Here is a 20945-nt window from a genome sequence, read left to right as displayed (position 1 = left end):
AGCAGACCAGGGATCTGAACTCTGGTCAGGTTGCCACCCAAGTTTATCCTTTTGATCAGGGTAATGAGTTTATTCACCTGGGAAATGTTTTCAGCACTCTCATCCAGAGTGTTAAAAAATATAATTCTAATAAAATCACGTCTCTCATATAGATGTGAAAATGAACACTTTTTAAAGATTTTATTTAGCTCATCAGTGAGAAAAAGGGTAAGGTGTTACAAGCAGATCAAAGGCACAGACGCATTTATAGGTCAGGGATCTTGGGATGAATTTGCAAACGGAGGCAAACTCATTTTTCCACTGTGGGGGAGAGTTGTCTCTCCACTGGACATAACTTATTTGCATGCCTATAGACAAGAATTATTTCGCATTGCTGTCAGCTAGCTACAAGTTATAGAATTGCAAAATAGCTCTGTTAAAAAATTATTCATGATGCTTGTTAAAATGGTAAGACAGACTTTATTCAGTTCTACTGTGATAGGTATAAGGATCATTGCAGTGGAGCAGTGGGGGACAGAGATTGAGCTCTATTCTAAATTCAACAAGGAAATGTGGGAATGTATAGCAAAGGAGCAGGCCAGGGGTCAGTGGATAGTCTTAAACAAGATTCAACTGAGTAAATTTTACAGATTTTATTGGCTTTGAATTATTCAGTGGTTCATGAATTGGGAAGCATCCCATCTAGCAGACAGAGAAGCGTTTCAAAGAGCTATGGAAAAGGAAAGGCTTTTAAAGGCAGAAAGAGCGTGGGAAAAGGAAGTTTTTAAATTAAGAGAGCAAAAGGTAGATTGTTTTATGCTTAGGTTACGTTCCTGTGTGGGATGGAAGGGGTTTATAAGGCCAATTACCTCACTAGTGCTGACCAGGTAATTCCAGATTGACTGCTTAAAGGTTAGAGGCTAAGACTGCAATTAGGTTAAGTATTAAGTCTTGGTTTGCTGATGTGGGACTTAGCACAAGTGACTCCATTTTGGGCCTGCTACTTGTTTTTTGTTTGTTTGTTTTGTTTTGTTGTATTTTTGTTTTGTTTTGTTTTTGTTTTTGTTTTGTTTTTTTAACAATGGCAAATTACTAAGAGAAAACATCAAGGGTAAGAAGTGATTCAACTAATCTGGCCTGACAAGATTCTTGCTGATGGCAGGCCAGGGTGATTGGATATCACCTGAGGATGGTGAGAGATGAGGAATTCTGTCAGATATTGAAGGCGATCATATGTGGAGGATGAGGAATTATGGCTAAACTGACTTTGCAAGCTCTTGCTAAAATTGGGCTCTGAAAGCCATGCCCAAGGATTGGGCCTATTTGAAAAAGAGCCCAGAGGAGCCTGCCTACATCTTGGTCAAGGAGAGAAACTTTGTCAGCAAACATGGACTCAGAATCAGTTAACCTGAAGGGGAGGGGTGCTGTAGACAATGAATAGCTTTCCTTTGAAGGATGAATTTTTCCCTATAAGAGGAGGTAGAATAGCACAACGTTAAGACCAGAGAACCATGGTGTCTAGGTTCAAACCTCCACTCCAGTTCTAACTAGTAGAGTAGGGGTAGGTATGTTCTTTATTCTTATAGTGTCTTATTTTCCTCATCAGTAAAACACACAGTACCTACCTTGTCTATTCATTGAGAGGTATTAATGAGATGACAGCTGTGTAAGGTGTTTCAAACAGCACTAGCCATCTAAGGATCATCCAGTAGATGTTTGGATTGTTATCTTCATCCTTAACCAGGAGGTATATCATAATATTTGCATCAAGGTATATGGACATTGGTATTAAAAACATAGTTTATTCAAGGTTTTCAAATTCAATGGACCTTAAAGAGAGCTCAGAACAATCTTGGCTGTGTAGAGTAAGAAAGTATTGTTGGAGGTGGATTAGAAAAGACTTAAAAAGCTGCACTGTAGATGAATTCTACCCTGATTCTGCACTACACTGAGCTTTTCTCTAGCCCCCAAAGGTCTCGCACTTAAGGACCAGTGAAACGAGACACCAGTGCCCAATGATTGTCATTTGTTTTTTTCCCAATCAGTTCCTTTAAAATTTTTATCTCTAATTGCCAAAGGCTCATTTGCTATTTAGTATCCTACTCTTGCCCACCTGGTTTAGAAAATTTTTTTTTTATTTTTATTTTTTTTTATTTTTCGCTTAAAGTATTACAAAGGGTATTACATAAGTATCCTTTCCCCCCCCCCCCCTTGACAAACCCCTACCCTCCCTTACCCCCCAGTGTCTTATGTCCATTAGTTATGCTTATATGCATGCATACAAGTCCTTCGGTTGATCTCTTACTCCCCTCCCTCCTGCCCCCCAACTCTCTCTGGCCTTCCCACTGCAGTTTGACAATCAGTTTGAGGCAGCTCTGCCTCTGTATCTATTATTGTTCAAAAGTTTGTAATGGTCTTTATTATCCATGAATGAGTGAGATCATGTGGTATTTTTCCTTCATTGACTGGCTTGTTTCACTTAGCATAATGCTCTCCAGTTCCATCCATGATGTTGCAAATGGTAGGAGTTCCTTCTTTTTAACAGCAGCATAGTATTCCATCGTGTAGATGTACCACAGTTTTCTAATCCATTCATCTACTGATGGGCACTTAGGCTGTTTCCAGATCTTAGCTATGGTGAATTGTGCTGCTATGAACATCTGGGTGCATATATCCTTTCTGATTGGTGTTTCTGGTTTCTTGGGATATATTCCTAGGAGTGGGATCACAGGGTCAAATGGGAGTTCCATTTCCAATTTTTTGAGGAACCTCCATACTGCCTTCCATAGTGGCTGCACCAGTCTGCATTCCCACCAGCAGTGCACAAGTGTTCCTTTTTCTCCACATCCTCTCCAGCACTTGTCGTTTGTTGATTTGTTGATGATGGCCATTCTGCCAGGTGTGAGATGGTACCTCATTGTTGTTTTGATTTGCATCTCTCGGATGATTAGTGACTTTGAGCATGTTTTCATATGTCTCTTGGCTTTCTGAATGTCCTCTTTTGAAAGGTGTCTATTTAGATCCTTTGCCCATTTTTTGATTGGATTGTTTATCTTCTTTTTGTTAAGTTGTATGAGTTCCCTATAAATTTTGGAGATTAAGCCCTTATCAGATATGACGTTGGCAAATATGTTTTCCCACGAGGTGGGTTTTCTTGTTGTTTTGTTGATGGTTTCTTTTGCTGTGCAGAAGCTTTTTATTTTGATGTAGTCCCATTTGTTCAGTTTCTCTTTAGTTTCAACTGCCCTAGGAGCTGTATCAGTGAAGAAATTGTTTTGGCATATGTCTGAGATTTTGTTGCCTTTGTATTCTTCTAGAATTTTTATGGTTTCCTGTCGTACATTTAAGTCCTTTATCCATTTTGAGTTTATTCTTGTGTATGGTGTAAGTTGGTGGTCTAGTTTCATTTTCTTGCATATGTCTGTCCAATTTTCCCAACACCATTTATTGAAGAGACTATCTTGGCTCCATTGTATGTTCATGCCTCCTTTGTCAAAAATTAATTGAGCATATTGGTTCGGGCTAATTTCTGGACTCTCTATTCTATTCCACTGATCTATATGCCTGTTCTTGTGCCAGTACCAGGCAGTTTTGAGAACAGTGGCTTTGTAATACAGCTTGATATCTGGCATTGAGATCCCACCTACTTTGTTCTTTCTCAGGATCGTTGCAGCTATTCGGGGTCTTTTTTTATTCCAGATGAATTTTTGGAGAGTTCGTTCTAGATCTGTGAAGAAGGCCATTGGTATTTTAATGGGAAGTGCGTTGAATGTATAGATTGCTTTGGGTAGTATGGACATTTTAATGATGTTGATTCTACCAATCCAAGAACATGGTATGTTCTTCCATCTGTTTATGTCTTCCTCTATCTCTTTTTTCAACGTCCTGTAGTTTTCTGAGTAGAGGTCTTTAACCTCTTTAGTTAAGTTTATTCCTAGGTATCTTAATTTTTTTGGTGCGATGGTAAATGGGATTGTTTTTCTGATCTCCCTTTCTGAAAGTTCACTATTGGTGTATAGAAATGCCTCAGATTTCTTGGGGTTAATTTTGTATCCTGCTACATTGCCAAATTCATGTATTAAGTCTAGAAGCTTTTTGATGGAGTCTCTAGGGTTTTGTATGTATAATATCATGTCATCTGCAAATAAGGACAGTTTTACTTCCTCTTTTCCAATTTGGATGCCTTTTATTTCTTCTTCTTGCCTAATTGCAATGGCTAATACTTCCAGGACTATGTTGAACAGGAGTGGTGAGAGTGGGCATCCCTGTCTTGTTCCTGTTCTTAGGGGAAATGGTGTTAGTTTTTGTCCATTGAGTATGATGTTGGCTGTGGGCCTGTCATATATGGCTTTTATTATGTTGAGGTATGATCCTTCTATTCCCACCTTTCTGAGAGTTTTTATCAAAAATGGGTGTTGGATTTTGTCGAATGCTTTTTCTGCATCAATTGATATGACCATGTGGTTTTTTTCTTTCAATTTGTTTATGTGATGTATCACATTTATTGATTTACGGATGTTGTACCATCCTTGCATCTCTGGGATAAATCCTACTTGGTCATGGTGTATGATCCTTCTGATGTACTGCTGGATCCGATTTGCTAAGATTTTGTTGAGGATTTTGGCATCTATGTTCATGAGGGATATTGGCCTGTAATTCTCTTTCATTGTGATGTCTTTACCTGGTTTTGGTATTAGGGTGATGCTGGCTTCATAGAATGAGCTTGGAAGCGTTCCTTCCTCTTGAATTTTTTGTAGTAGTCTGAGGAGGGTGGGTTTTAGTTCTTCCTTGAATGTTTGGTAGAACTCCCCTGTGAAGCCGTCTGGCCCTGGGCTTTTGTTTGCTGGAAGCTTTCTGATGACTGCTTCAATTTCTTCCATAGTTATTGGCCTATTGAGGTTTTTAGATTCTTCCTGATTGAGTTTTGGAATGTTGTATTTTTCTAGGAATTTGTCCATTTCCTCCAGGTTGTCCAGTTTGTTGGAGTAGAGTTGCTCGTAGTATTGTTTAACAATCATTTGTATTTCTGTGGGGTCTGTTGTTATTTCGCCTCTATCATTTCTGATTTGGTTTATTTGGGACCTCTCTCTTTGCTTCTTGGTGAGCCTGGCTAGGGGTTTGTCAATCTTGTTTATCCTTTCAAAGAACCAGCTCTTGGTTTCATTGATTTTCTGTATTGTTTTTTTGGTCTCTATTTCATTGATTTCTGCTCTAATCTTTATTATCTCCTTCCTTCTGCTCACTCTGGGGTTTTCTTGTTGCTCTCTTTCTAATTCTTTGAGTTGTAGAGTTAGATGATTGACTACCATTTTTTCTTGTTTTTTGAGATAGGCCTGTAGAGCTATAAACTTTCCTCTCAGGACTGCTTTCATTGTGTCCCAGAGGTTTTGGATTGTTGTGTTTTCATTGTCATTAGTGTCCAGGATGTTTTTAATTTCTTCTTTGATGTCATCGGTAACCCAATCAATATTTAATAACATGCTATTCAGCTTCCAAGTGTTTGAGTATTTTGGGTTGTTTTTATTGTAGTTTATTTCTAACATTATGCCATCGTGGTCTGCGAAGAAGCTTTTTATGATTTCAATCTTCTTGAATTTGTGGAGACTTTGCTTGTGACCCAATATGTGGTCTATTTTTGAATATGTCCCATGAGCACCTGAGAGGAATGTATATTCCACAGCTGTGGGGTGAAGTGTTCTGAAGATGTCAATTAAGTCCATCTGATCTAGTGAGTCATTTAGGATTGCTGTTTCTTTGCTGAGTTTTTGTCTAGCGGATTTATCCAGTGATGTCAGTGGTGTATTAAAGTCCCCTACTATGATTGTATTGTTGTCGATCTCTCCCCTGATATCTTCCAGAAGTTTTCTTATGAATGTGGGTGCTCCTGCATTGGGTGCATATATGTTTACCAGGGTTATATCTTCTTGTTGTATTGATCCCTTTAGTATTATGAAGTGACCTTCCTTATCTCTGGTTATGGCCTTCACTTTGAGATGTATTTTGTCAGATATAAGTATTGCTACCCCAGCTTCTTTTCCTTTCCATTTGCGTGAAAGATATTTTTCCATCCCTTCACTTTCAGTCTGTGTGAGTCCCTTCTAATGAGGTGGGTCTCTTGTAGACAGCAGATGTATGGGTCATGTTTTTTTATCCATTCAGCCACTCGATGTCTTTTGGTTGGAGCATTTAGTCCATTTACATTTAAAGTTATTATTGAAAGGTATTTGTTTGTAGCCATTTCTTTTTTTGTGTGTGTGTATGTGGCTGTTTTCTTTCTGAGCTTGATATTTCTTCTGTTTAGACCAGTCCCTTTAGCATTTCTTGCATGGCTGGCTTGGTGGTGATAAACTCCCTTAGCCCTTTTTTGTCTGTGAAGCTTCTTATTTCCCCTTCAATTTTGAATGATAGCCTTGCTGGATAGAGTATTCTTGGATTCAGTCCTTTGCTTTGCATCACTTTGTAGATTTCCGTCCATTCTTTTCTGGCCTGATGTGTTTCTGTTGAGAAATCATTTGATAATCTAATGGGAGATCCCTTGTATGTTACTTTCCGTCTCTCTCTTGCAGCCTGTAAGATTCTCTCTTTATCCTGAACATTTGCCATGGTAATTATGATGTGTCTTGGTGTGGGTCTTTTCGGGTTCACCTTGTTTGGAACTCTCTGGGCTTGTGTGTCTTTTTTCTTCCCCACCTCAGGGAAGTTTTCTGATATTATTTCTTCGAATAGGTTTTCTAATCCATGTTCATCTTTCTGTTGTTCTGGCACCCCTATTATTCGTATGTTGTTTCGTTTCATGTTGTCCCAAAGCTCCCTTAGGCTCTCCTCCTGTCTTTTAATTTTTTTCTCCATTTGCCGTACAGTTTGAGTGTGTTTTGCTTCCTTGTCTTCTAATTCACTAATTCGGTCCTCCGCTTCTCCCAGTCTACTGTTGATACTTTCAATGGAGTTTTTTATTGAAGCTATGTCACTCTTCATTTCTTCTTGGGACTTACTTAAGTTGTTGATTTTTTCATCTGTTTCTTCTAGCTTCTTGCATAAGTAGTTGAGTTTTTCATCTGTTTCTTCTTGCTTCTTGAACATCTGGTGCATGTACTCTAGGAACCTTATTCTGAATTCTTTTTCCGTCATGTTGCATATCTCTGTCTCACTTAGCTGCTTTTCTGGGGAGTCCTCCTTTTCTTTCCTTTGGGGGTTTCTTTGCCTACCCATGTTTGATCTCGCTGACATATGTAGATGTTGAGATGTTCAGTGGCTGCTCCCTGGGTGGCAGGGGCTCCTTGGGTTGTGGTTGCTGCTCAGATGATTGCGGTAGCAGCTGCTTTCCAGTTGGCAGCAGCTCCTCTGGTGGGTGTTGTTCACAGCTGTGTTGGCTCTTCTGGCTGGTGGGGGGAGGCTTCACGTACAGTTGCTGTTCCACAGACAGAGGGTGTGGTGATCAGGAGGCTGTGGTGATCAGGAGGCTGCGGTGCTCAGGGGGCTGCTGTTGCTTGGATCTGCTGCGTTGATTTAAAGGCACGGTCTGGGAAACGCTCCTCTCTTATGGGCACTGCATGGTCTGATCAGTTCCTCAGGATGCCCCCTTTAGTCTCAGTTCTCCGCAGTCACAAAATCCAAATCTCAAATCTCCTGGCGCCAGCAAACCCGCGGAACTCCTTACCCTGGTCAGGGTCTGTGTCTGTCCCAAGAGACGCGGCTGTCTACCATGCGGTCTCCCTCCGACCCTCTGGGCTCAGGTCTGGCAAACTTTCCTGCCCAGATCCCTGGTTTTTAACCTTTCCAGGGGAGGTCTGCCCTTCCAGGCTGCAAGCCGTCTCACCAGCTGAGTAAATTTGCCAATTCGGGGTGGGTGTTATTAGTTTCAGCTGCTTACTCCGTTTGCTCCGGGACAAGACCTGGGACGCGTCTGCCTATATCGCCGCCATCTTTCGAGCAGAAAATTTAATAAATCTCTATATTGGAATTCAACCTCCTCAAGTAAATTAATGCTTCTGGGTTTGCTCTAAAAGACTCATGCGAAGCCAGGCCCACCTGTTCCTCTTGAGGCAAACAGTAGAGTGGAGGGGACTGAAATTCAGAGGAAGTGAGAGTCTATCAGGTTCATTGCTGTGGATTCTTCCTTTAACATTATAGTGATAGGCAGTGATTCTGTTAATGGGTTAGGGAGATTTTGTGCTTCAATGGATAACTGTATTCTTCAGATCACACCCCCCTGTGTTATCTAGGTCTAATCCTTTGGGAGCAATTTTACAACACTGTAAGTAAGTTGTAGTTAACTCAGAGCAATGCAAAATAATTCTTGTCTATACATATGCAAACTACATTCTATTTGGTGAAGGTCCAATTGACTTCTGTGCAGCCTCTCCCCCACATCAATTTTGCCGCCATTTGCACATTCACCTCAGAATTCCTGTTTTATAAATGTATCTGTGTGTCTGCATAGGCTTCTCCTGCTTTCCTCATTATGTACAAAGTAAACTCTGCAGTGTGTGTTCATTCTATATTTGTGGGGTATTGATGATTTTTTATTTTTGAAAACTATCAACAATGGTAGGGGGGCTGGAATACATTATGGCAACTAATTTAGTAGTAAAAAGCTAGCTAATTATCCTATGTCAAGGGCAACTAAAGGCAGGTAAAAGTTAAGAGAAAGCCAAATTAACAGAAATGGTTTGCAGAATTTTTTGCAAGTTCAGTTGGCTTCAGCGTTCCTGTACAACAGGTGAAGTGTATGTAGACATTTTAAAAGCAGCTTCTATATTTTGAATTAAATGACATCTACCAAAACACAGATTCATGGTTTCGTTGAGGTTAATATGCTTATGGAAAATAGCCAGCATTCATTCTGCAAACTCGGCCTGGTAGGCGTGTGTTTACCTGACTGTCCTCTTCATCAAACTCTTTGTTCCACGGCCAAAGGGACACTGTCTTGTTCACTGTCCTATTTCCAGCAGCCACCATTCTCAGTGGCTCCTAGTATGGGTTCCAATGACACCTGGTGAATGACTGAAGGACGACACAGGCCAGGGTCTGCCCATCTCTGTAGGCACCAAGACTTGGTTCTGTAGTTCCTGTGTACGGTTGGTATTTCAAAGGCAGATTTGTGTTAACCAAACTCATAGGCAGGCAATTTATAAACCAAAATACCAGTCAGTTAGAGAGAGTAATCAAACTATGCAGTGGGCTGGATGCATCCTGTTCTCTCTCAGGGAAACTACGTGGAGGGGGCACATTATACCAACAGTTTTCTTGATGAGCTCGAAGTCAGAACGCAAGTGGCCACTATCGCCTCTGTGCCTGAGGCAGGCCAGCCTGTTACACTTCTTTACAGGGGGGTTTCTGCTGGTGGTCAGCAAAGGGGAAGGAGCAGGAGAAGTATATGGAAGAACTCGAATTCTATGGGCTTTCCATTTTAGGCTGCATTTCCCATCTGTTAAGAATTCTTTCTTCAGAGAGAATAACCTTAATTTGGTTTTAAGCTTTTCATTGAGATTCACAATCTAGTTTTGCCCCCGTTATGGCTACTGTAGGTAGAGTTTGGATGTTCTTGAAACTTCTTGGTTGCCTACAGGCAGATTATTTTGAGGGATGTTTCACTGGTCCAGGAGCCTGGTTGCACTAATTACAAGTAATGCTCAGAATGTGAGGCAAAATCTATGTCAGAGGTCCTTGAGGGTACCCAGTAAGTATTAACGATATTGTTTTGTAGGGATCAAATCACTTGTTTACTTGTTTTTTGAGATATTCTTTGCATTATCAGAATCTTAATTTTTATTCTTTTTCCAGGAGTCTCTTAGCTTCTTGCTGTTCTGTGAAATCTTGCCAGGTGGCTTTGTAAACCGATCACTTTCAACTCAGGACTGACCTATAAAGAGAGAATTGCTAAAAAGCAGATCAACCACACAGATGAGGATAAAAGAAATGCTTGTTTCTGTGTATATCCCCCCCCCCCCAATCCTATTAAAGATTTTTCGAAGTGATGAAAATGTGCCCGAAGGCTTAGTTGCCTAAACAAATAAATTCTATAATTAAATAATGAAAGCAGTCAGAATCCATAACATGACTTGCAAGGAATGGAGAAAGAGGAATTTGTATCATTTAATGTTTAGCAAACTGTCAATAAAAGATGAGTCATGGTCAGGGGCTCTGTATGTCAAACTAAAGAGTGTGAAGCATGTCCTGAAGCTGATGGGGGTCATGGAAGGTCTTGGAGCAGGGACACGACATGATCAAATGCACACGAGGCCACTCATCTCAGGGACGGTGAGGATGGAGCAGAAGGGAAAAGAGGTTGGTTGAGATGATTAGAGAAACAAGCAGGTTGTGAAGACAAGAGGCCTGGAGAGAGGACTGGGAAATACTGTAACCGAATACCAACCATTTGCTTTAAAGAAACAGACAGAAAAAGGAGAACCTTGGAGACACCAACACTTATAGATTGGTCCAAGAAAGAACCTACAAAAGGACCCTGATCAGCAGTCAGAGGTAGAAAAACAAAGAGAAAGGATTGCCATGGGAACAGGTGCAGAGTGAGCGGCCAGTGGTTCCAGTCCTTCTGGGGGTGAAGGAAGAGGACTGCAATGCGCCTTGAATTTGGAGATGCTTTCCAAGATGGTTTAGTGGATTTGTAGGTAAAGAAAAGGGTCAGAAGTGGTTTGTAGTTTGAAGGAGGAGCAAGGCATTAGGTAGGAGAGAATAGTGGAATGAGTTGTTTGGCTTGTTTTTTACTTTGAGATGGTAGAGAACAAGTGTGAGAAGGAGACAGTGGACAGGAAAGACTAAAGATTCAGTAAAGAGAAAAATGAAAGGATGGGCCTGGATCTTGGAGAAGACAGGCAGCGATATGATGGCAGGTGGCTTGTCCTTCTGTAAGAGGAGAGACACTATTTTCTCTGAGATAAAAGATGAGGATGGCTTATGGCTAAACATTAATTCATACCAGGCAGCATCATTTTTTTTTTCTGAAATAGGATTAAATAGGAAGACACAGAATGGTGAAGACAGCAGAACAGTGAATGTGGAAAGTAGTTGTTGAAGGAAATGGAGGGAGGAGGTGGCTAGCAATACGTAATAGGATTGTTAAGGTGAACAAAAGTCCAAGCAAATTAGACACCATGAGTTTATCAAAGCCCCAACCCACCTACTCTGTGATTTCTCTCCCCAGCAGTCCTGGGGGCTTAACTATAGGAATGTGTTATTCCAAAAGTTCTACTACTCTCTTATCACAGATTTGCCAGGCGAGTGTGATAAAATATCAAGGGAACTGGAAATTGAGTGCTGGCAAGATGCTACACATGCTACCTGTGAGCAGACAAGCAATCTTACATAGTGACAAATGGGCAGAGATTGTGGGCTTATAATGGAGAGACTGGATAGGCATCAGCGGGAGCCTTCTCAGCATCTGGTCTGGGAGACTTCAAGCGCTAACTTGGTCCACCGAGTTCTAGGGGAGCTCCAAGAAGGTGGCCATTGTTCCTTCCGTGACTTGTGTTGGGATCACTCTCCACTGTCTAGTTTGGCAGATCACACGTGGACTGATTCTTTCTCTCTTCGCCAGCTAATTCTGGTAAGATGTTGTTACAAGGGATTTTCATCAGAAGATTGAAATTTAAAAAGTATCGGAGCTGACAGAAACATCATTGTCATTTTGAACCCACAGAAGTCTGGCCCCAGGGATTTTGGTTCTCACAGCTTGTCTGGCAGCCCTCCTGACTCCTATGTGTGTTCTCTCCCCAGACCCAAGTGCTCAGATTGCCAACTTCAGTTCATTTTAGGGGGTCCAGTTTACATCCTGGACTTCTTCCACCTGAGTGTGAGCTCCCGGCACAGGCTGTGGTGTGCTCCACAGTAAGCCCTCCTGGGTCATAAGTCAGCCCACACTTGTCTTGTATAGTCTCTTCTTCCACCAGGTCACCCCTGACTCCAGGTATTGGGCATTCCTACTTTCATCTCAGTCAAGTTCTCTCTGTCCTTTTTGACTTATCTGAGAGATGTTCCCAAATCAGAAGTGAAGGAGGATTCAGTCTAATGTTTTCATCCGCAGTGGGTGCCAACCGCACAGGTCATGTCCTCTCTTCACTCAGAACTGAGGAGATTTCTTCTTTTCCTTTTCCAAGAGCAAGTAACTCCCTCATGGTTCTCCTCATGAACTCAGATTCAAGAAACATCTGGTCCTCACTTATCCACACAACAGAGAGGAGTGACTCTCTAGGCTAATTGGGTGACCTAGCCCTCTCCCTGGGAGACCTCACGCCTCCCCCTTCTCCAGGGACTCCTGACATCTCTGCAGTGTCAGGTCCTCAAGCATTTTAAAACATGGCAGTTACACTATTGATATGTGTTTCAAACACTGTTGAAAACAACACGAACTGGGAGCTCTACCTAAGGGCAGTGAGAGGGGCTATCTTGGTCAGGTGCCTAATGCAGACAACGTTTGAAGTTTATGGATTAGCGTGTGAATGCTTGGACATTTCCTAGAACATTTCCATTTATTTTTTTAAAAATTTAAGAAAATTTATTGGGGTGACATTAGTCAACATGAACATAAAGGTTACATGTGTGGATTACTAATTTACAAAATCTGTATATAGGACCATGTGCCCACCACCCAAAGTCAAATCTTCTCCTGTCACCTCATATTAGGAACCCTTTCTTCCCCCACCTCCTCCCTCTGCAGCCACCACACTGCTGTTTGTGTACATAAGTTTCAGTTTTATATTCCACATATGAGTGAAATCAAACAGTTCTTAGATTTTTCTGTTTGACTTATTTCACTAAAACAACCAGGCAGCCAACCAGATGGGAGATGGTATTTGCAAACAGTAGTTCTGACAAAGGTTTGATTTCCAAAATATATAAAGAACTTGTAAAACTCAACACCAAACAAATAAACAATCCAATCAAAATGTGGGCAGAGGACCTGAAAATACACCTCTCCCAAGAAGACATACACACAGCCAATAGATACATGAAAAGATGTTCAACCTCACTGGCAATCAGGGAAATGCAAATTAAAACTACAATGAGATACCACCTCACACCTGTTAGAGTGGCCATTACCAACAAGACAAGCAACAACAAGAGTTGGAGAGGTTTTAGGGAAAAGGGAACCCTCATTCACTGCTGGTGGGAATGTAGACCGGTACAACCACTGTGGAAAGCAGTCTGGTGATTCTTCAAAGAAAATAAAAATAGAGCTACCATATGATCCTAGGAAGGTTTTAATGACAATAGATGAAAAGGAAGAAAACTGTGAAAACTCTTTGAATGAAAAGGGGCAGGAGAGAAAGAGACAGGAGAGAGGAACTCAGTGGGCTTCCTTTTCTCTTCCTTTCACTGGGAAGTGGCTTTCCATGGGTGGGAGCAGTTGCTGACCCCTGTGGGAATAATGACCCAGGTGGTTTGAGGAAATAACACACTGATGTGTTTAGGAGAATCAGAACACAGCATTTATTTAGTGACTTCTGTATGCCAGGTGTTTTTAAACACATCCAGTATAAACCCTAGTCTCAGTCCATTTGGGTCGCTATAACAGAAACAGAACACTATAGAAAGGGTGGTTTATAAACAGCAGACATTATTTCTCACACTTCTGGAGGCTGAGAAATTCAAGATCCTGACACCTGCAGATCTGGGATCTGGTGAGGTTCTGATTCCTCATTCATGGCCATCTTTTCGCTGTCACCTCACAGGCAGAAGGGGGCAAGGACTCTCTCAGGCCGATTTTATAAGGGCACTAATCCCATTCACGAGGGCTCTCCCTTCATGAGCTTTATCACCTCCCACAGCTCCACCTCTGAATACCATCATCTTGGGGAATTTCAACAAGTGAATTTAGGGAGACACAAACATTCCATCTATAGCACCCCTATAATTACTTTATTGAGTAAAGATTTTAAAAAGGAAACCCTTAGGTTCAAAGACCACCGTCAGTGAGGGGAGCCCAGGTTCAAAGGCTGGGCCTAGTAACCCTTAAGATGCTGTTTCTTTTCCTATGATTTTATTCTCTCATTGCCACTTTATCCCTGACACTTCACTTGCCTTCCATGCGTCATCTGTGATTTAGTTGGGCAAAACTGTTTGGGCTTTTTATTAACAAAGATACTCTCCAATTTAAGGAAAGTTATATGACATTAAATCCTATGGGTGCTTGCTTGTTACAGTTTTACAATTCAATATTGTAAAGCCATCATAATTCAAAGCACTGCTGGCTTGGTAATTCACTTCATTAACGGTGCTGCCCAAATAAAATACACAGCCAATTAGAAGTAAACAAATCCTTGGAAAGTATGATTACACATTCAGGAAGCACAGAAGGTGAGGCATGTAGACAGAAGGAGGGAGATGAAGGACGGCTGTGGGGGAGGGGAGAAAAATCATATCAGGATAAAGAGGGATTTTATGAGCCCATATGTACTCCGTGAACAGTGTTTTTGGAAGGCATTTCTGAGAAATATTGGAGAATTAATTATGGAACTTTCTTGTTTATATCTCTGCCTGTACACCTCCTGCTCCCTCACCTCCCACATCCAATTTATTTTGAAGTCCTGTCAGTCTTATCTCCAGAATAGATCTTATATCTGGTGGCTGCTCTCAGGCTGCTGGGCAGTGTGGTGCCAAGGCCACGTCCGTATCCCAGGCTCCTCTCTTTCTGGGCACTCAGGAAGGGCGCGTTTGTCTGACTCCCACATTGTGACCAGGCTGGGCATGTGACTAGCTCTGGCCGGGCTAGAGCATTCAGACCCAGGGTAAGGCTGCATCCGGCATCTTCTGCTGCAGCAGTTATGGAAGCTGGCTGTTGAAATGAAGGTGCACAGCTGCCCTGGAAAGCCGCCCAGCCATGCAGTGGGCATTTCATGAGCAAGTTAACAGAGTTTTTTCATGTAAAACAACTGTGAGTTGGGTGTTTTTTATGACATCATAGTCTCAGTGGCCATCATGTCTCCCCTAGGACCCTCTTAACTTGATCACATTTTCTGTATCCTACTTCCTCCCATTTCATTCTTCTGTGTAGTGAACCTCTTAGAACATACATTGGGTCACATCACTCTCCTGCCCCAAACCTTCTATTGCTCCTTATGCAGATAAATTCACAACATAGTTCACCAGGCCTGTGTGCTCCAGCCCCTACTTACTCCAAACACCCGTTAGCCTTTAGCTGTGAGACCCACCTGCCTTCTTCCAGTTCCTCAAACATTCTGGGTTACATTCTGGGGCCTTTGCACATGCTTTCCCCTCTGCCTGAAAGTCCCCCTCCCCGTCCCCAAACACACACTTCCCAAAGTTCATCTAGCTCATTTGGATTATCCTTGAGATCATCACCTAAAGCAGTGGTCGGCAAACTGCGGCTCGCAAGCCACATGCGGCTCTTTGGCCCCTTGAGTGTGGCTCTTCCACAAAATACCGACTTCTGCGCATGGACCACGAAGTTTCAATAGCACTGTACGTGCGCGCCCGCATGTGGTATTTTGTGGAAGAGCCACACTCAAGGGGCCAAAGAGCCACACGTGGCTCATGAGCCGTGGTTTATGGACCACGGAAAAGGATACCATCTCAGGGGCCCCTCAGTATGCAGGGGTCTCCCTATTACACTCCTCCAAGGCACCCACTGCTGTTTTAATGATCCTAATCACAGCTCATAATTCTATACTATATTCACTTGTGTGGTTTTTGGTTTGATGTATCTTTCTCCCTAATCAGACTGCAAGCTCCGCTAGGGAAAGGGACCATGCCTGCTTTATCCACCACCACATCTTAAGCATCCTGTGCCTGGCCCCCAGCCCATATTAAGTTGTCTTGGGCAAATACCTTCAGGATGGTCAAATAAATGGATTGATAGTAGTCGGAGTTGTATGCACAATTTGAAGGCTAAGGAAAATGATGTTACACGTTTTTGAGCATTTACTATATCAGGCATGGTGTCAAGTGCTTTACATCCATTTCCATGTCATTGTACATATCATGACAATAACACTATGAGGGAAGAACTGGAGATGTGGAAGCTGATGGCTGGAGTGGTTAAGTAGGATGCACATGTCCACGAGTCTCTGTAGGTAGCCTGACTCCATAACCCCTTGCTTTTTTTGCTGTAGTTAGTCCTTACAGGAGGATATTTTCCCATTGATTTTTAGATAGAGTGGAAGGGAGGGAGGGAGAGAAGCACTGATGTGAGAGAGATACATTGATTGCTTGATTGATTGATTAGCTGCCTCCCACACGTACCCAACTGGGGCCAGATTGAACCTGCAACCCTAGTACGTGCCTTTGACTGGGAATCGAACCTGAGACCCTCCCGTGCTCTGGCTGACGCTCTAGCTACTGAGAAACACTGACCAGGGCCTTACTTTTGTATTTGGTTTTGTTCCAGCTCCAGTTTTTCAAGTTCATAAAGCAATAGCTATTAGGGAGTTGCTATTGCAAAAGGCCCTATTTCGTGGCTACTATAATAATCAAAGGCCAGATTTACTTTGCATTCTTTTTGGAGAGAACTGTTGATCTCCTGTGCCTGCATGTCTCCTACCAGAGACAACATCTTTTAAAAATAAAGTCTGCTCACACACACAATGGTTAAACTATTCAATAGCGCGTTCATTGCACATAATAACTTCAAAATAGGAAAACATGATAATATAACATCTTCCAAAGGCGTTCTTTCCTTTTTGACATTATAGTGTGAGATTTCTTTTTTAGACCCATCAGAAGTGAAAATATCAATTTCCTTTTCCACCAAGAAATCTAATAATGGAATACAAACCATACTTCATTTGAGCACACTTTAGCAATTAAATCTGGTTTCTGTTAACAGCATCTTGTAAGCTCTCATTTTAAATCAACCTTTCTTTAAAATCTCTTCCATGAAACAGCACCTATCTGAATAAGTTGCTCCAGCCGACGGAGAGGTGCACGAATCTGCAAGATGGCTTCCAGACGCTCTCTAACAAGACGAAAAGGTAAGTTCTACACTTTTATATTCTAAATATTTTATAGCATGCTTGAAATCATCTGGAAACTAAGACTGTATTCAGGCCTGACCTTGAGCTTGGATGCTCCCCTGGGTGAGGAGGACGGGCCAGGAGCCGGGCAGTGCGGCCCAGGGTCAGACCCCGGCGGCAGGGACTCATCCTGCCCTGGGTCACATTCAGTAAGAACTGTGCAGTTCTGCAGGCTAAACTTCATAGGCCCGCAGTCTTTTTGAGAATCCTGTAAACATTCTGGACCTGATTTTAGAAAAATGCTCACTTATATTAAAGTGCTTGCAATCCCAAAGGACTAGCAGATTTACCCCAAATCTCGGCTGTGGCACACTTCCCCACACCTGCTTACAATCCTGTATTTCTAGAGAGTTCTTGACACATCTTCTCCAAACTGGGGAAAAGGAGATCTAAAAGCTACAGAGCTTCAGACATAGAAGCGCCGCGGTGGCCTGGGGTCAGAGGGCAGCGATCCTGCCTTGCTCCTGTCATGTGGGAAGGGACAGGGGCTGACGTTGCTGGCCCAGAAGGCGCCTTTGGGGTGGGGCCTGTGGTTACACCTGTGATCTCCCTTAAAAAACTCACCGCAGTTGCATTTGGCTGTGGGCTTGACCGACAAAGGTGGAAGGTTATTGAGCAGGTTTCCTGAGGCCGGTTCATGCAAGGGGCCCAGTGACCTTCCCTCCTCCATATTGTTACATATTTTCTCTTTTTCCCCCTGAAAATCTCAATCTCTCTCTCTCTCTCTCTTTCTCTCTCTCTCTTTTTCACACACACACACACACACACACACACACACACACACACACACTTCTTCCTCTTTTAAATATAAACATAGTTTTTGTGGGAGGAAGGAGTTAAAAAGGCTGCCTGAAATCCATTCCCTCCCTTCCCTGGGGGTGTGGGAGGTTGTGTGTAGGCAACCTGGTCTAATCTCTTTTTAACTGCACCTCTGGGTTAGGGGCTAATGATATCTGCTGGGAGAAAGTGTCCTTATTGGTTGAGAGCCCCTAACAGGCTGTTCCCTGGCTTAGGGATTATTTACAGTAAATGGGACCCAGGATTTATAAGGCAGGTCTCCCTGGAGAATGGCTCCTAAGCCAGTGGTTCTCAACCTGTGGGTCGTGACCCCTTTGGCGGTTGGAACGACCCTTTCACAGGGGTCCCCTAAGACCATCCTGCATATCAGATATTTACATTATGATTCATAACAGTAGCAACATTACAGTTATGAAGTAGCAACGAAAATAATTTTATGGTTGGGTCACAACATGAGGAACTGTATTCAAAGGGCCAGAAGGTTGAGAACCACTGTCCTAAGCCATCCAAGTTCCTGGGTAGAAGGGAACTGTGTCTTAGTTTAAATGTTCCTGCTGTGCCAGGGACCCCACGGACCCACTCTGAGACCTCGCCTACTGTTCGAAGCCAAGGTGCATGCCCAGTGCAGGAAGACAGGACCACGGAGCATCCTTGCTATCCCAGGTTCCTCTCTGCTTTGTCTGAAACTCTTGACTGACTGGATCCTTGACCTGAGTAGGAAAGCCTGATACTAGGCGAGATCTCTGATATGAATTAGTCTTGTTGGACAATCCAATCTGGTATGATAGCTCAGTTTATTACAAAAGGATAGCCCTCTTCAAATTTTTGTTTCCTTTTCCTTAAATTCCAGCTGATGGGCCCTAAGCTTCTCAGAGAAATGGCCTGTGCTGAGGACCTTCCACTTGCCACACCTGACCCACTTTTCTCTCTTCACTGTGGTTTTGTTTGGGTCATTCTTTGCTCTGGGAGGCCAACCTACAAGGACTTTAATCTATAGGCTCCTTTGTGACCTGGTTTTCCTTGGATTTGACCCAGAGAGGAGCACTAGAAATTGATCAGAAAAAGAAAATAAGGAAAGAAGCTTTCTTATTGTGGTGTTCCTCCAGGTCAGCTACATCCTTGACTGAAGGAAGCTGTTGCATCCTGAATGAAAGCCTTGACTTTTTTTAGAACCCCTCCCCTCCCCTTCCCTCCTCTCCTCTTCCTTGGATTCTTTAGCTTAGGTATAGGCTATAAATAGTCCCCTGATACTGTACATGGATTTTCCTACATTTGGCCCACACCTTTAGGGAATACCCCTTCTTTAAGCTTTTCTTAAATGACACAATTTGGGCCCTCATTCCTGCCAGGACCCTCACTTACCGCAGATGGCAAGAATGAACACTTGCCAATGCTTCTCTTCTCAAACAATAAATTCATTGGATTTGGGGTGGACGTAAGGTAGCTCATGCATTATATATGGGGCTACACATCTGTTTTGATCATGTTGGAGCCATTTGTTGTTGTTTCTTGAGCTCTTTCTGAAACTTCCCCTGAGGGACTCAAATTCGAAACCTCTTGCAGATAAATGGCATCACGCCTCATGAAGAGTAGAACTTGGAAAAACTGGTCCTTGCTCTACCATCGCCTGTGACAAGCCAGTTGTACTTCCTGCCCAACATGTGAATCAGTGTGTGAAAGTTGCCTTTGACTCTTCAACTCTCTTTCTGACATGAATTATTTTTACACCTCAAAGTGACAAAAGTCCTCAACGTAAGGCTGGTCCAAAGCTGTGCCTTGGAGCAAAGCACTTGGGTCAGCATGGGGGGAGAAGGGGGAGAGAATTCTTGCATCCTGGAAGGTGTTCTTTTCTAAGGCAGAGAATTTGACAACTTTTATGTGCATCCACAAAAATGGTTAACTGTAGGATGTTAATGAAAAGGCCTGTGCATACGCTCTCATGTTTGCTCTCTCGTTTTTTTTTTATGTTGTTTTGTGTTTGGTACTAAGACCTTTTCTGGGCTATTCTTTAGGGGACGGCTTTCCAGTACACAGATAGTTTTCACCTGCTCGTGTAATTAGCCTGCACTGGCATTCTGTTCGCCAAAGGTCCAGGGAGAGCAGGCACGGATTGTCCTTTGTGGTGAATGTTATTTTGCACACAGGAGACTAATTTTTTCAGTCGTATTGTCTATTATCAGGAATTGTGCGCTCTGCGACCACTGCTATTACAGACTTACAGGGAACAATCAGGAAAGCTATTCAGTGTGTGGCGATAAAAAGTAATTTCATTTTCTTAGAAATAATTATTTAGCTCTATTTTTGTCATGGTCTGTTGAAGTCTTAGAATTTTCTCTTTCTTCAGCCAATTTGTCCTCTTCAGATTGCTAACATAGAACTTAGGGAGACAGAGTTGTGGTGGAAGAGGAACATGCTCCTTTTCTCCACTGGCCTTGACTATATTTTTGAATCAGCAGTTGCCATTCTGAGGAATAGGATACTATGTATCACAATTTTTTATTTTCTGTTTAAGGAGACTATGAACTCCAAAGGGCTTATTCACAGTTATTCTCTCCTTGGTGTCAATCACAGACACAGCATATAGTTGTTGCTCAGTAAATATTTGTTGAATAAACTAATAGATGAATAAATATACTTCTTAAGCCTTCAACACATTTTTCTCTACCATCTCTAATTTCTAGCTCTAAAAAAGTATCCTGAAATCTATAAACTTCTATTCCTTTTTTGAAACTACTTTGTAACTTCTGTCTTTCTCATACTTTGAATCTTCAGGTTTGCATTGTTTTCCTACCTTATCCTTTCCCCTGGAATGTTTCTCTGGGTTTCTTCAGCCCAATCTTTTTCACCAGTTATCTCACAGATGAAATATGATACTGTGGCCCTAACAGTTTGGCTCAGTGGATAGAGCGTCAGCCTGCAGACTCAAGGGTCCCAGGTTTGATTACCCTCAAGGGCATGTACCTTGGTTGTGGGCACATCCCCAGTAGGGAGTGTGCAGGAGGCAGCTGATCGATGTTTCTCTCTCATCGATGTTTCTAACTCTCTATCCCTCTCCCTTCCTCTCTGTAAAAAAAATCAATAAAATAAAATATGATACTGTGTTAAAAATGCTATGTAAGCCACCTTAGCACTGCTTATTTTCAACATGGCAAAGATTATTTGTAATTTTTTTCTGACTAT

General features: G+C 42.3%; 1 protein-coding gene across 1 annotated transcript in view; it reads left to right on the top strand.

Annotated features, from left to right (window-relative positions):
• The window catches only part of ST8SIA6 (ST8 alpha-N-acetyl-neuraminide alpha-2,8-sialyltransferase 6), a 174217-nt gene that overhangs the window by 48064 nt on the left and 105208 nt on the right, over positions 1-20945 (top strand). Inside the window, exon 3 of the mRNA XM_070408060.1 lies at positions 16839-16925. Coding sequence (XP_070264161.1) covers positions 16839-16925 — 87 coding nt within the window. The remainder of the gene's footprint in view (positions 1-16838; positions 16926-20945) is intronic.

The sequence above is a fragment of the Myotis yumanensis genome, unplaced genomic scaffold (assembly GCF_028538775.1).
Source record: "Myotis yumanensis isolate MYYU_CA2020_CCGP unplaced genomic scaffold, mMyoYum1.0.hap1 SCAF_1, whole genome shotgun sequence".
NCBI classification, from domain to species: Eukaryota; Metazoa; Chordata; class Mammalia; order Chiroptera; family Vespertilionidae; genus Myotis; species Myotis yumanensis.
This window is presented reverse-complemented; position numbering and strand designations above follow the sequence as displayed.